This window comes from Phyllobates terribilis, unplaced genomic scaffold (assembly GCF_046119375.1).
Source record: "Phyllobates terribilis strain yellow unplaced genomic scaffold, ASM4611937v1 Scaffold_4__5_contigs__length_816908805, whole genome shotgun sequence".
In the NCBI taxonomy this organism is placed as follows: Eukaryota; Metazoa; Chordata; class Amphibia; order Anura; family Dendrobatidae; genus Phyllobates; species Phyllobates terribilis.
In genome coordinates this window covers 473,005,115-473,021,911 of record NW_027362764.1, presented here as the reverse complement: position 1 = coordinate 473,021,911, position 16,797 = coordinate 473,005,115, and the positions used below count along the sequence as shown (strand labels likewise).

The 16,797-nt window shown below is 40.2% G+C and overlaps 1 protein-coding gene across 1 annotated transcript in view; it reads right to left on the bottom strand.

The window, feature by feature from the left end:
- Positions 1-16,797, bottom strand: part of EXOC2 (exocyst complex component 2) — a 227,716-nt gene that overhangs the window by 106,777 nt on the left and 104,142 nt on the right. Inside the window, exons 8-10 of the mRNA XM_073678693.1 lie at positions 14,446-14,527; positions 13,301-13,403; positions 10,866-10,984 (exon numbers count right to left, since the gene is read on the bottom strand). Coding sequence (XP_073534794.1) covers positions 10,866-10,984; positions 13,301-13,403; positions 14,446-14,527 — 304 coding nt within the window. The remainder of the gene's footprint in view (positions 1-10,865; positions 10,985-13,300; positions 13,404-14,445; positions 14,528-16,797) is intronic.

Genomic DNA, 16,797 nt, shown 5'->3' with positions numbered 1-16,797 from the left:
ATATATATATATATATATATATATATATATATATATATATATATATATATATATATACACAGTGCGTACACGTAGTATTCAACCCCCTGCAGATTTAGCTGGTTTGATAAGATGCAAATAAGTTAGAGCCTTCAAACTGCAAACGAGAGTAGGTTTTATGAACAGAAGCACAAATCTTACAAACCAAAAAGTTATGTTGCTCAGTTGAATTTTATTAAATTTTAAACATAAAAGTGTGGGTCAATTATTATACAACCCCTATGTTTAATATTTTGTGGAATAACCCTTGTTTGCAATTACAGCTAATAATCGTCTTTTATAAGACCTGATCAGGCCGGCACAGGTCTGTGGAGTTATCTTGTCCCACTCCTCCATGCAGATCTTCTCCAAGTTATCTAGGTTCTTTGGGTGTCTCATGTGGACTTTATTCTTGAGCTCCTTCCGCAAGTTTTCAATTGGGTTAAGGTCAGGAGACTGACTAGGCCACTCCAACACCTTGACTTTTTCCCTCTTGAACCAGGCCTTGGTTTTCTTGGCTGTGTGCTTTGAGTCGTTGTCTTGTTGGAAGATGAAATTACGACCCATCTTAAGATCCTTGATGGAGGGGCGGAGGTTCTTGGCCAAAATCTCCAGGTAGGCCGTGCTATCCATCTTCCCATGGATGCGGACCAGATGGCCAGGCCCCTTGGCAGAGAAACAGCCCCACAGCATGATGCTGCCACCACCATGCTTGACTGTAGGGATGGTATTCTTGGGGTCGTATGCAGTGCCATCCAGTCTCCAAACGTCACTTGTGTGGTTGGCACCAAAGATCTCGATCTTGGTCTCATCAGACCATAGAACCTTGAACCAGTCTGTCTCAGAGTCCTCCAAGTGATCATGAGCAAACTGTAGACGAGCCTTGACATGACGCTTTGAAAGTAAAGGTACCTTACGGGCTCGTCTGGAACGGAGACCATTGCGGTGGAGTACGTTACTTATGGTATTGACTGAAACCAATGTCCCCACTGCCATTAGATCTTCCCGGAGCTCCTTCCTTGTTGTCCTTGGGTTAGCCTTGACTCTTCGGACAAGCCTGGCCTCGGCACGGGATGACACTTTCAAAGGCTGTCCTGGCCGTGGAAGGCTAACAGTAGTTCCATAAGCCTTCCACTTACGGATGATGCTCCCAACAGTGGAGACAGGTAGGCCCAACTCCTTGGAAAGGGTTTTGTACCCCTTGCCAGCCTTGCCAGCAGGGGGTTGAATACTACTTGTAAGCACTGTATATATATATATATATATTCAGAACGAGGACTAGTTTTTTGCCTGGTGAGCTGTTATTTTTATTTGCATCATTTTGGGGGCTTTAATTCATTTTAATTGCCATTTATTGCATGATTATAGGGAGTGTGGTGACCAAAAACGTGAGTTCTGGAGTTTTTTTTCTGTACACAGTTTACCATAATTAATGTGTTAAATTTATATTTTTGTAGATGGGTGCCTGAACTGTTGTGTCACACAGTCGTGCCATTTAATTACCACTGTCAGAGATTGACAGCAATATTTAAGTACATAGCTGTGACCAGAGACAGCACCTGCATTTTATGGTGCGTGTTCAGCTCCTGAGCCTGCTCCATGCACCCACACTTGACATGTGACATACATGTATGTCACATGTCGGGAAAGGATTAAAAAGTTGGACTTACACACTTAAAAGAAACCTATATCTACTAGATGGTAATCACAAGTTTTTCTTGTTCTGGAAAACAGTTATTTTGCATATTTTTATGCCCATGAAAAATTGCCAATAAGACTCAATAACCAGCTGGTCTCCTTAAGAAAAGCAAGACTCCCATTTAAATGCCCCAATACTACAACGGTGCAGCAAATTCCCAGAGGTTTTTGTATCAAATCATCAGGAGAGCACAGGTGGTTGGGTCTTAAAAATGTTCTGGAGGCTTTGCATCTTCATGATCTGAAAACACCTGCTTTTACGGAGCACATTTCCAAAACGAAAGGAGCAGTCAGACGGCCGTACAAATCAGAGTGAAATCAGAATGCAGTGCATGGACTGGGCGCGGCTCTCCAGACCCAAACATGACAGCTTCATATGTCTTTATGCAGCTGTCACGCTTGGGTTGGGAGAGCCAGCGGCCAGTCCGAGCACTGCGTTCCGATCTCGCTCCGACTTATACGGCCATCTGGCTGCGACCTCAGAATACATTTGGAAGCAACTACTTTTTCAAATGCATTTTCTTCAAAGGGAGTTGAGCTGCAGTACCCAAAAGGGCCATTACACAGTGCACCCTCTGTGGCTGTAAGACCCAAGAGCTTTCTGGTGGGAGTGATGGGTATCAGCCCCACACTGATCTATTACTGATGACCTATCCTAAGGACCCCTTTAACCTCGACGACTAGATTTATGTCAGTAGCTCATGCTGGATGATAACTCTCTGTAATCTAACCTTACATCACCTATTAAAAAGTGTTGTCCATTGAAAGTTATCACCTATCTACTGGAGAGATGATAACTTGTTGATGAGTGGATATCCCACCGCTGGGCACCACACTGATCAGCAGAACTGGGATTCTATATCCCAACTATAAATTGGTGCAGCATATCAGAAGCCTCATTCTCTATGGGGCTGCTGGAAAAAACTGAGTGCAGAACTCAGCAGCCCCACAGGGAATGAATATAGTGCAAGTCAAGACATGCTGCTCCATTCTATTGGCCCTAAAAGTTCCCCATTGGTGCGGATCAGAGAGGTCGGACCCCATTTAATCAACGATTTATCACCTATTCTGTGGATAGGTGATAACTAATTATACAGGTTGTCTGGTGAAAACACATTAAGTGACCTACTTTACTCCAAAACTGAGGCAGTGTTGCATTTCCTGGCCCTTGTCTCACAAGTCACACCTTTTCCGCTAGGCCTACCTCGCTTGCTCTAGAAGTCAGAAAAAGTGTCTAAAACAGTAATGTGGTGCAGAACATGTACAACAGCTTTTTGGACCAAACGGAGATCGGATTCTGGAGTAGTTAGCTTAGTAAATCTTCCCTAAAATGTTCATGTACAGACAGACAGCAGGCTCCAACAGACAGGTGGATGCCCTCTAGTGCAAATTGGCACGAATTTTAGAAACCTTCTTTCTCAGGAAAGCAGACATTTCATAGGTGTTTCTAGAGCCCCCAATCACAGTCCAGAAGATAGAAGAAACTCTGCTTTGTCTACAAGCATATGCTTTCCATTCTGGATTTTATATTACATGCCATTCTCTTCCACCGAGCAGTCTATATTAAATTCTATAAAGAAACATTTCATAAATACCTAACAAGGCCAGAAAAGTCAAAACAGAAATTAAAAACTTTAGACCAGTAAACTTTTACTCATTACCAGAATGGCAGACTAAAAAGTCACATATTAAAAATAATAAAACGGAGGAAAAATATAATTTGAAAGCATTGATAAGTGAATGAAAGTTTGGGTTTTCTGCCGCTGACACAATTACATTTTAATTTGCGTCCACCTATTAATGCTAAGCATAGCTCACACTGTCAGGAGAATATTTTCGCTAAGCCTGGGGGATGTGGTTTAGACATGAAATGGCTCCCAGCTGGAAGAAGCCTTTTTCCAGATGTACAGTAAGTGAGGGCAAACGAAAGGGAGCCAGCTGCTGGGATAACAAGACTCCTTTGACATCGGCTTAACTGCCTGTGTCTAATGCTGTAAATGCACCTAAGCCTATTCAATGCAATAGTAATGAAGTCGTATGCATGTAGGAAAACCAATAGAATTTTTTTTTTTTTTTTTTTTTATGTTGCTATTAAATTACAAATAGGATTCAACATTTTAAAACTAAATTTTGATGCAAAATTTGCATCTACACAGTTATTGTCCCCTGCATCCTTGCAGACGAGGCAGGACAAGTATGTAAGCAGGGCAGGCACAATATGAGGAATCTTATCAGCTGCCTGATCACTATGTAAAGCTATGAGGTTACCAAAAATGCTGAACGGTTTTCAAGCTGTAGGATTGTTACAAATCCTGCTGGCGGATGTCAGTAGGGGGTTAACATGGAGCTTTTTTTCCTGGCAGGAAAGGAGCACAATCCTTGCGCTACTTTTAGACGTGGTTGAAAAGGTGAATATTGGAACCGAGTTGAAACATAACATTCATCGAACACATTATATAAAATTTAAGGAAATTTGAATTTAACATTTAAGGAAAATTATTTTTACTTCCCTAAAATAACAATAGTGAAAAAGGCAAGTATTCATCTGCAGACTCCATGAAGCAGAAAGTCACCGTCTGAGACTTCAGCCCAGTGTACAGGGTATGAGAACATCAATCAGCACTGTAGGTCTAGAAAAAGGTTTCCCAAACTCCAGCCCTCACAGCCCCCAGATCATGTTTTCAGGATTGCCTTAGTATTATACAGGTGATGGAATTATCATCAAGGTGTCAGAACTGGCCGCAGGTTCTCTTACCTGTGAAATACTAGGGAAATCCTAAAAACATGACCTGTTGGGGGCTGGAGTTTGGGAAACACTGGGCTAGATGTGCCATAATTTCTGATGGATTGGGGTTGGCTTTGATTACCTTCACTAATACGGATTATGAAGTGGTGTAGACTTTTAATGGAAAGCGCATTAGTGTTCTTGCCCACATAGACCAATTATGTGAAAAGAGTGACTGTATATGTGAGTGTCATATTGGCTGAATCGCCACTGATCAGACTTTTCATCATATAGCAAAACGACATTAAAATCAACACCTGGTAAAAAACTGAAAAGTGAGCCTCATTGGAATATTAAAGGGAACCTGTCATCAAGTTTCCCATTATTAAAATGCTGCCAGTGATGTGCCCCCTAATTAGGATCCAAACGATCCATTCATTGCTTCCCTGCAGCTCAGCATACATGTAAAAATAATCTATATACAGGGCACTTCCTCAGGGGCTTGATGTAAGCCTACTAACCCAGCTATGGAATCCAGAATAATTTGTTCGGATCCTAACTAGGAGCCACATTACATGCTGACAGCAGTTTATTTAAAGGGAACGTCATCAGAGTTCTCTTGGGAATGGGTCCTCACATGGGGATAATTTTACCTATATCCTGCAATATGATGGTATTGAAGTATATAGTATAAGTGATCAAACCATTGCAGGTTCAAGTTCTTACTAGGAATAAAAAAAATGGTAAAAAATAAAAAAGTTTTTAAAAATATATATTTTTTTAAAAATATAAAAAAGTTGAAATCACCCACTCCCCCCCCATGAAACCTATCAGTAATTATGTAAAGAAAACAATCAAAACACTAGAATTGTGTTTTTTGGTCAAATCACCTCCTAAAAAAATAAGCAATCAAAACATTGGAAAAAACAAGCCCTCATTCAGCCACATCAACAGAAAAATAAGAATATTAATGCGTCTCAGAAATCAGAAAATTTATCGGACATTTATTCCGGTAGATTGATGTGTTATCCTATTATTGCCCTTTTACCAATTATGGTCTTCTCCTAACATGGTCCCCTGATGAACCCCAAACCAGGAGGGGAGAAATGCGTTGGGACAGCTGGCTCTGCTAGAGCCACAGATTTGGGACACTTGAATACACTGGTACAGTTCATAGAGCTTGTGTTGATATCCTGTACAACATATGTAATAGATACATCTAAGTAGTGACAATAACATATGCAAACCACTGATTATATTGATAAACAACATTTTCTATCTATCTATCTCTCTCCCATCTATCTATCTATCTATCTATCTATCTATCCATCTATCTATCTATCCCATCTCTCTCCTATCTATCTATCTATCTATCTATCTATCTATCTATCTATCTATCTATCTATCTATTCTATCTATCTATCTATCTATCTATCTATCTATCATCTGTTCTCCCTCCTGCAAGTCCTGTGTTGTTAATTTTTTTGCAATTAAACTTTATAAATAAATTGTTTAAATATCATCCGTTTTTTTTCCTGGATAAAACACAGATGCGGCATACGGACACATGGATGGCACACGGACACGGACATACAGATAGCACACAGATGTCACATGGATGTCACATACAGATACACGACACGGATGGCACACGGACACGGTTCTCACCAGTACTGTTTTTTCCTATACAGGAATCACCAGGACGTGTGAAGGAGGCCTTAAGCCCCCGTCACACTTAGCGACGCTGCAACGATCCCGACAATGATACGACCTGTCAGGGATCGTTGCTGAGTCGCTATGTGATCGCTGGTGAGCTGTCAAACAAGCAGGCTCACCAACGATCAGGGGAGCAGCGACATCGTGGAAAGAATCTTTCCACGATGTCCTGCTCCTGGTTACCAGCCTGCTGAAGCAGGAGCAGGCTGGTAACTATGGTAAACATCGGGTTACTAGGGGCACATGCGCTCCTAGTAACCCGTTGTTTATCATGGTTACCACTCTGCTACAGTGAGCGGGAGGTTACCGCTCACTTTAGCAGGCTCGTAACCATGATAAACAACGGGTTACTAGGAGTGCGTGTGCCCCTAGTAACCCGATGTTTACCATAGTTACCAGCCTGATCGCTACTCCCTCTGGTTACACACAGCGATGTGTGCTAACCAGCGGGAGAGCAACGACCAAAAAATGGTCCAGGACACTTTGCAGCGATCAGCGACCTCACAGCAGGGGCCTGATCGCTGCAAAGTGTCACACATAGCGACATCGCTGGTGAGGTCGCTGTTGCGTCACCAAAACCGTGACACAGCAGCGATCTCGCTAGCGATCTCGCTATGTGAGACGGGGGCTTTAGAAGCATCAGTGTGTATGACTGATAAGCTCCTTCAGTTGATTATGTGAGAATGCAGGCAAAATTCGACCAATCAGAATAGCATACAGTAATGTGCAAACATTTTAGGCAGGTGTGGAAAAAATACTGAAATGTAAGAGTGCTTTCTAATATAGAAGTGTTAATAGTTTATTTTTATCAATTAACAAAATGCAAATCCCCAAATCCAGGTGTGAAAAACTTGTTGCATCATTCCCAAGAAGACTCATGGCAGTACTAGCTCAAAAGGGTGCTTCTACTCAATACTCAGCAAATGGTCTGAATACTTATGACCATGTGATATTTCAGTTTTTCTTTTTTAATAAATTTGCAAAAATTCCTACATTTCTGTTTTTTTTCAGTCAAGATGGAGTGCAGAGTGTACTTTGATGAGAAAAAAAATGAACTTTTTAGAATTTACCAAATGGCTGCAATGAAACAAAGTGAAAAATTTAAAGGGGTCTGAATACGTTCCGTACCCACAGTCAAGAAGCAATATAAAGAATATATAATTTTGGTACCACCATTTTATACTGCCCTGCATACACGTCATTTTTAATGCATAATTAACCCTGTTCAAACTAAACAAAAAAAAACAACTATGTTCATGCAAAATAAAATAGGGTTTTTGGAAATTTGAAAAAAACTGGGAAGAGTGAAAAAAGGATGCAAACTGGTGATGAACCCCTTTATCATTATGATAAGAATTTATTAATACAACAAATATCCTTTCAAAATGTAAAAAAAAATGTATAACTAAATAACAAGTATAATAAAGTATCGTTAAATAGCTACTCTCACAGTCTAACATAGAAAAATTCTCTCTTACACTAGTTAATTTGTGTTTTAGAAATCTTTATGTGACTTTGTATTACTTGTTTGACCCCGTTTTTAGAGTGTTTAAAATGTAATAAAAATGATCCTAAAACACAAATCTTGAAGTAGAACAGTGTATAGAATGTATTTACATAAAACAAGAAACATTTCGTAGAACATAGCATACAAAATCGTGGTGATTTTACCATCTACTACGTTCTAGTCTTACCGGTTTCCATTTCAATTTTATCCCCGATTTTGTTACGTTTACAAGACGTTACAGGAAAACAAACATGTGAGTGAAATAGATTCCTCATTTTAATCAGTCAAGTCTCCCCTTTAAATAATTACACTTTAAGTGGTTTCTCTCTCCACTTCAGCCCAAGCTTGCAACTATCATCTTGATTGTACTTTTGTTTGTTTGAACAGAGCAGTTTCTAAACTCTCCTACTCTTTGTTCTCCTTCCCAGACCACCATAGGTTTCTTTCTGTAATTTGGGGAGTCTCACCCAGCCCATGGACACACACAGACTGTAAAATGGTTCTTTTACTGCAGCTCCTTGAGCCAATTTCAGCACTGTCTGGGATGAGTCCTCGGCTATAATATAACCTCTGCAATTCATCACTGGACTGTCCAATAAAAGAAGGAGGATAAAGATAAGAGATGTCTTTGTAAATGACATGTCCATGTCTACAACCAAACTTCTAATAGGAGCTCCATAGCGATGTATGCCAGGACGAGCTGACAGAGGGGATTTACTGGATGTACTGCAGGTTAAGTTGTCCTACTCTCTCCGGTGACCTCTTGGAATTTACTATTGTGTAGGTCCATCATAAAAATAGAATATGCATCACATAAATGGATAAGGAATGATTCAGTCCCATCTTACAACAGACTAATTTGTTAGGTTTTCCTCGTAATCTTATATTCCTGTTTAAAGAGCTCACTTGGTTTAGACAACCCGTTCCATTGCCCTATAAGGGTGCACTGAAAGTGGCGTTCACCTTGGAAGCCCCAGCTCATCCATACACTAACTGGGTCTTTTCATGGTCAACATGTAATGCTTCCCCCTTGAGAAATGGCTGCAAGCAACAGACATACTGAAAGACAAACACGACAAGCATTCCAACACTTTTTTTACACATAGCGTTTTTGTTGTGTTTTTCGGGGTGTGAAAAATGCAGCATTTCACAAAAGCAGCAAAATGAATGAGATTTCTAAAATCTCATTCACACAGTGTGATTTTTTACTTATATTTATTGACATGCAGTTTGTTTGTTTTTTTGTAAATGCAACATGTCAATTCTTTCAGTGGTTTTACTGTTTTTTACCCCATTGTGCTCAATGAGTCTGAGCATCAAAAACATTTTGGTGCAGAACTGCAGTTGAATTTTTCTGGTGATTGGTTTCTTATGAGCAAAAAAGGCAGCAAAAAAACAATATACAAGATATACAGAGATTCATGTCCATAGAGGCACACAAACAAAGGCCGGCTCCCATAGGAAGACAGTTATAACACTAATATGTTTTGCAGTGTGCGAACCAAGGTAGCAGAGAAAAATAGTGATCTACCCTGCCGCCCCATGCATACACATTTATTTATACATATACATATATATATATATATATATATATATATATATATATATATATTTTATTTTTCCTCAACAGCTAAAATTGATCTCAAATTAGCTGAATTAAAGCAATTTTGTATAGAGCATGAAATATTGACCTTAGGTTCGGTTTGCATATACTAAGGCCATGTTCCCATGTGGCATAAATGGTGCATTTTATTTTTGCTGCTTTGTTTTGTGCAAAAAATCCACTGCATGTATGGAAGGTACATTCTTCCTATAGCTGCTCACTTACAGTTATCGGGGTGGTGCAGGGGGCTGTAACAATCACCACTCACTATACAATGAGGGTGCTTTAATCACTCCTCAGCACACTGATTGACAGCCTGCTCTGCAGCGTATGTGTACAGTGTGTCAATCAGTGTGCAGGGGGAGGGATGACAGCGTGCTCACAGTTTAGTGAGTGGTGGAATATAAAGCTCTTAGCACCGCCCCAATGACTGGAATGTCGCGGGTGCAGGGAGAATATAATCTTATTTTCTCCCCTCTAGCCGCGCTTTCAGTAACACAGCAACACAGGTATGAAAAGCTATTTCCCTGCAGATTAACACTATATTTGCAGGTAAATAGTGTTATGGGGGAGGTGACAGGTTCCCTTTAAGGAAGGAATTGAATACTGTTTGATTGGCCCCTGCCATGGTTTCCTTTAGATCGGTCAGAGATGTGCTGTGCCGGAATATAAAACAAACAATATAATTGTGGCCACTTAGTACTGGGGGCCTATGTAAAATACCATATTTACTACAGTTGGCAAACCCCTTTAAGGTGTTATCCAGGACTAGATTATTTTTTTTACTAGGAGCAAAAAACAAACAGGCAGGTAACGAATGGCTCCTGCAGGCAATTCAGCTGGTCCAGGTCCATAAAGAAGCTCTTCCTCTTCTGGCTGCTCTGTGGATAGGGCTTGACTGTTGATGTCAAGCTTATTGACAGCCGGCTTCCCGCAAGTTAGACAATGGGGAGCTGACTGACTATGACATCAGCAGTCTCTAACCATCAACAGTACAGAGTGCAAGAGAAGGCACTGCTCTGCTGAAATGATGTCAGAAGAAGCCACTGAATCGCCGGCAGGAGCGGTCTGTGATAGTCCTGGATAACCCCTTTATGGCAGTGTTCACACAATGCATTCCCAATGAGTTTTTCCAAAAACTGGGTAAATTCACCATATTTTTACAGTGTATTTGGATAATTGCAGCAAAAAACCCCACAATGAATCTAGCACACATTGTGTGAACACGACCCTAATGAGACAGCACAACGTAGTACAATATTTCAGTTGAGCACCGTCAGAGAGTTATCCTATAAAATACTTTACTTACGTGGACTTTCTTTTACGTGTTAATCTGAAAAACAACCTAGAGTAGATTGCATTTAATTTCCCCAAATTGAAGTGTAATTTCAGCTTGCTTCCCTAGAGTAAACATGGCTAACACCATGAAAGTTCTCCACAGTCTCCAGTTATAGCATAAACACCAGTCTTAGGAAGACATACAAACCTAATTAAAAAGGGAAAGAACGTGAAGAACTTTTACGCTGGTATCTGTAAGCGTTTTACTGGAAAAAGAGATGGGTTAATGAGTGTTTCCATATTATCACAGCCATGCTTGCCTTTCAGCTCTTTCACGTAGCCCTCTTTACAGCTGTGCATGAGCTGTAGGATCCATTTGTGCTGGGCTCCAATACACTGCCAAGAGGGGTCACCCGGAGCGTGGAGTTCGGAAAGATATCTGCAAGGAAAAAAGGGGGGGATCAAAGATCAGCTGCTGACTAGAACAACAAAGCTCCACAGACATCAGCACCGCACGGAAGATTTTATTTTTCTCTGTTTTCGGAGATGCTAATTTTTGAGATATTTAAGTACTAGATCAACAACACTTTGTGGTCAGCTGTAAAGGCCGATAACACTACAGCAACCAGCTGTGACATAAGGCATGTTAGCATATACTTTGGAATTGCTCAGACACAACTTCCCTAATAAAGTGTTATTAACCAAATGTGCTCCAATAATGAAGTGACTCTTTCAAAGGCATAAAACAATCATAAAAAATGCTAAAATACATTTCTTGGCTTTTGTAAGGTGAAAAAAGCAATATGTTTACATGGTTAAAATTTCTTTAAAGCGTAACTTATATCCCTTTACACCACATCTGGACATGGTCTAATAAGATTTCTCCAGCTTACTCCATACTGCCAAAATCCGCAGCAGTCAAATACCTAAATGAGGTTTTTAGCATCCAATAAACATGAAGAACATAAAATACACATTGAATTCAAGGCTAATCTTTTATGTTGCAGAACTGCTGCAGATTGTTTAGAATTGCTACAATGCTGATGATGAAATCTGCAGCGAAATCCACACGTAGATTTTAGGGCAGAAAAATTTTACCACTTTCAAACTCATCCTGATATCAGAATAGGAGCAGAGAAAGGAATGATGTGCCAGCCTTATGGTGATAGAAACATGGTTTTGTTTATCATCCTAAGTCATGTGACAAGGCTTGTTAGCGAGTCGATACTGACTTTTAGGATTGCTACTTCCTATAGGTGGCGCTAGAGTTCTAGTCTTCTTTCTCTCTGAAGAGAAAATTTGCATATTTCCCAAAGGAGCATTGTGGCTTAAAAGTCTCCTCACCTTGGCATGTCAGGCTTGACATGTCACTCTCCACAAGGAAAAAGTTTACCCCTTGGATCCTGGTGATAGAAACAGAATCAGAGGCCTAATGTGACCAAGACTTCGGGTATGCGCACGTTTAGTATTTGCAGCCAACATTTCTGCACCAAAAACGGTGGCTCTTGGCAGGGAAAATGCGGCATAAAGTGCCTTTTTGCTGTTTTTTGTGTGCGTTTTTTATGTATTTTTTATGAATTTCTTCATGTGTTTTTTCCCATTCATTTGAATGGGTGAAAAACGCAGAAGGAATTGAATTGCTGCAGATTTGAAACTGCAAATCTACAAGGAAAAAATCTCGTTTACTTTGTACTATAAAACTGCTACGCAAACAAACTTGGCAAAAACGCAACGTGTGAACAAGCCCTTAAACGAAACAAATCAGCTGACTCAAACAGCCTGAACCATGGAAGGTTAGCTCTTGCTCTGTAAACATCTAAGTTTTACTCTGAAATGCTGCGGCATTAGTTGAAAGTTCCACCAGGGATGAAGTGACTAGTCCAACTCCAAGAGGTATTCCTTCCCTGGCTTCTCGCTGCACCCTCAGATAGACTGACAGATCTCCCCCTATACACACTGAGGGAGAGAGCAGTCAGTTTAGCTAAAAGGCAGGGAGAAGCCTTTGAGGACCTGCATCTTGGGCTAGTCACCTCATTCCAGGCCACTCTTTCAACTATGCTTTTCTCTGAAACACCACAGAATTTCAGCATAAAACACAGATGTCTATGATGCATGCGGTCTCCGATTCAAACTGCATGTGCTTCAGGCATCATGAACCAGCTGATAGGTGCCCTTTAAGGCTCCTCCGAGTTCAATACTGGCAACTGCAGCAACTACTAAGCAAACTAAGAACCTGTCCAAGATGTACTAGTTTGCTCCCTAAACTCCAGGAACTTTCCTACCTGCAGACAAAAATTGTTTAGATTTCTGACAGCTACAGAGTAAGCATGGGAAACCAGAATTTCTTTTCAGCTTGTTTTTTGAGTCTCCACATCTGGATCCTGTTCTTTAAAAAGGAGTTAATGTATTTTTATACTTTTTTTGTTTAGGCCTCCACTTTTGTGATCACATAAAAAGCCAAAATGTATTAAAAATATGGGTGATGCTAAGCAATACTTGTAGGTTAACTGTCACAATGGTCTGACTAAAGACTAATGAAACCTATGTCCCCTACTAAGCTTATCCCTCAGTACACAGTTGGTACCTGATATAATGCCAGCTGTATTCAGTTAACTTTTGCAAGTGCAGCAAAAGTCTTTTCAGACGTTAGGTTAAAACCCATCCCCAACCACAATGGGCACGAGGATTGCATATGATGCAACACGCATGTTATAATAGGGTGTTTTCAGACCCACAAAGAATACACAACTTGTACCTGATGTAACGCTTCTGGTCATGCAGAGTGGAAGGGGTTTCCAAAAGTTTAGCCAACAGTAGTTCCCTCAATGCTTCAATCCTGGTTTCTACTTCAGCATAAACTAGAGAGCGACAACAAAGGATTTCATGGTTACTCGTACATCATATGAAGATGTAGACAAGCAGGAGAAAACACACTGTAAATTGTGTATATCTTCCCATTGCTTTCTTAGCTCATGAAGGGGAGATGAGATTTTAAAATATATATATATAATCAGTGAATGGGATAGAACAAGCCAAACTTTGGTAATTATATTAGTTCTCTTGGAGAGATGTTCATTAAAGAGGACCTGTCACTTGCACAAAAAAAAAAAGAACTTAAATACCTTGTAAAAATCCCTGAACTCCCCTGATTTTGCTGCTCTTTTCCATTTTGCGCTGCGACACTCCATTGCAGAGATATGCATATTTGTTACTTTTGAAGAGCACCATGTGAAATCTCAGCCTGTAGTCCAACTCGATGTTTCTTCAAAGTCTTCTCTGGAGAGTGTGCGATTTTACCTATCCCTTCCAGACATTTCCAATCAGAGTTTGGCAGCATCTGAGACTCAGACTTCTAGACTAGCTGTTGAGCTGTGATTGGCAGCATTTGGGATGGAGTGGTGAAAGCACACGCCCCTAGAGAAGACTCTAAACACACACCCAGTTGGTCTGCAAGCCGAGATTTTCACGTAATGCACACCAAAAGCAAAAATGAGTATTTCAGAGTGAAGCAGCACAAAACAGAAAAAAAGCAGCCGAAATGGTGTAGCTTAAGGATTGTACAATGAATTTAACTTCAATTTAATTTTTTTGAGCAAGTGACAGGTCCTCTTTAAAGGGCTATTCCTAAGATACAAAGTGATCGTATATTGCTAGGGTTTGCAACTACTTTCTGATTAGTGGAACAATGACTGCCAAGAACACCACCGATCCGGAGGGTGAAGAGGCCCCAGCACTGCTTTAGCGCTGGGCCCCATGTACAATTTCTTCTTGCACAGCAGTGCACCTGGTCACAAAGTGCAAGGAGACATGCGGTATTCCTTTACATAGCAAGTGTTCTTCTCATTCACACAAACAATCATTTGAAAATTAAAAAGAAAAAAAAAGAACAGGAATCCTCACCTTTCTTAAACACGTCTACTTCAGTCTTTCCAAACAAAGATTTTGCTTTTTCATAATCATTAATAACTACATCATAATCGCCCTAAATAAAAGGAAAAAGGCCTGTGTCACAAATGTAGAGAACATAGACATCACGTCAAAAGCTTCTCTCCTGCCCACTGAACTGGTCTGTCAAGTCTCTCCCTAGTGTGTGTGTACGGTAAGACCTATCAGTCTAGCTGAGCAGATGGGAAGAAGCCCGCGGAGACGTACCTCATCACTGGCCGCACTTTGACTATGTTTTAGATAGATGTTTAGAATTCAGGAGCAGGTCTCTGATACATGCCGCCCATAGCTCAGGTAGCATGAACCAGCTGACCCGTTCCCTTGAGGGATGAGTAATGTTACGCACCTTACTAGGACCAACATGGCAAATCTTAAGCATTTGTAGAGGATATAAAGACACAATGTTGTACTCAAACATTGTTCACTAATATACTCTAGAATATTAGAACGGACTGTATCCACAAGGATTGGACATTATTATCGGAAACCTGTCACATTAAATAAGCAACCTGATTTGCCAGAAGAATGTTATAAACGTTGTAGAGCAGGAAAAGCTGAACAGATTGATATAAAGGTCTGGGGGAAAGATTTAGTATAACTTGTGTTTTACTTTTAGAAATTCCTCCTCATTGGTCTTGGTCTTAATCACTGACTGACAGCTATTGCTGAATACAAAGTCATACAGCATAGGCTGTCAGTTAAAGGGGTTATCCCATAAACAAAGTTAATCTTAATCAACAGATCTTTGAATAATAAGTTCCACTACTGGATGCGCAGAGATAATCATATATACAGCGGGTGAAAGTAGTATTGAACACATCACCAATTTTCTAAGTAAATATATTTCTAAAGGCGCTATTGACATGAAATTCTCACTAGATGTCGGTAACAGCCAATTCAATCCACACAGGCAAAAAAGAAATCAAATAATAGATGTTCATAAATGCTGTGTAATTATGAGAAATGACATGGAAAAAGTATTGAACACGCTTATTGAACATTTCTTTAATGCTTCATACAAAAAAGCCTTTGTTGGTGATGACAGCTTCAAGGCGCCTCCTGTATGGAGAAACTAGTCGCAGGCATTGCTCTGGTGTGATTTTGGACCTTTCTTGCACACAAACACTCTTCAAATCCTGAAGGTTCTGTGTGCTCCTTCTATGAACTCTGAGCTTTAGTTCCTACCATACATTTTATATTGGATTCAGGCCAGGTGATTGGCTGGGCCATTCTTGCACTTTATTTTCTTTCTCTGAAACCAATTGAGAGTTTCCTTGGATGTGTGTATGGGATCATTGTCTTGCTGAAATGTCAACTCTCATTTCATCTTTATCATTCTGGTAGATTTTTCCAGTGCCGCATGCTGAAAAGCAGCCCCACACCATAATGTTCCCACCTCCAAACTTCACTGTTGGCATGGTATTTTAACATGCTGTGTATTTTGGCATTCAAAGAGTTCAATTTTGGTCTCATCTGACCAGACCATATTCTCCCAGTATGTCACAGACCTGTGTAAATGTTGCTGAGCAAACTTTAAACGTGCTTGAACATGCTTTTCGATCAGCAATGGAGTCTTGCGTGGTGAGCGTGCATATAGGCCGTGAAGGTTGAGTGCATTACTTAACAGCTTTCTTTGAAACAATTGTACCTGCTGTAGCTCTTCACATGTGGTCCTCAGCTCTTGGACAACTCTTCTGATAATTCTTTTCATTTCTCGGTCTGAAATCTTGTGAGGAGCACCTGGTCATGGCCTGTTTATGGTGAAATTATGTTCTTTCCACTTCTGCATTATGGCCCCATCAGTGCTAACTGGAACCTTCAGTAGTTTAGAAATTCTTCTGTAATCAATGGCATCAGTATATTTTGAAACAATAAGGTTGTGAAGGTCTTGAGACTGCTCACTAGTTTTACCCATCATGACAGGTTTCTTGAGTGGCACCTTGGTAATGAGACACCTTTTTATAGGCCATCAATTGAACCAGTTGATATTATTTTTCACTAAGTGGCAGGATTGCTCTCTTAATTATTGATTGATTTCAGCTGATGTCATGACTTTCTATTGCTTTTTGCACCTCTCTTTCTTCATATGTTCAATACTTTTTCCCTGTGTCATTTCTCATTATTACACATAACTTATGGACAACTCTGGTTTGAATTCTTTGACCATGTTGATTGGATGGGTTGTTACCGACATCTGGTGAGAATTTCATGTCAATAGCACCTTCAGAAATATATTTACTTAGAAAATTGGTGCCGTGTTCAATACTTAGTAAACCTGCTGTATGTGCCCCTACTATGTTCTGTGTA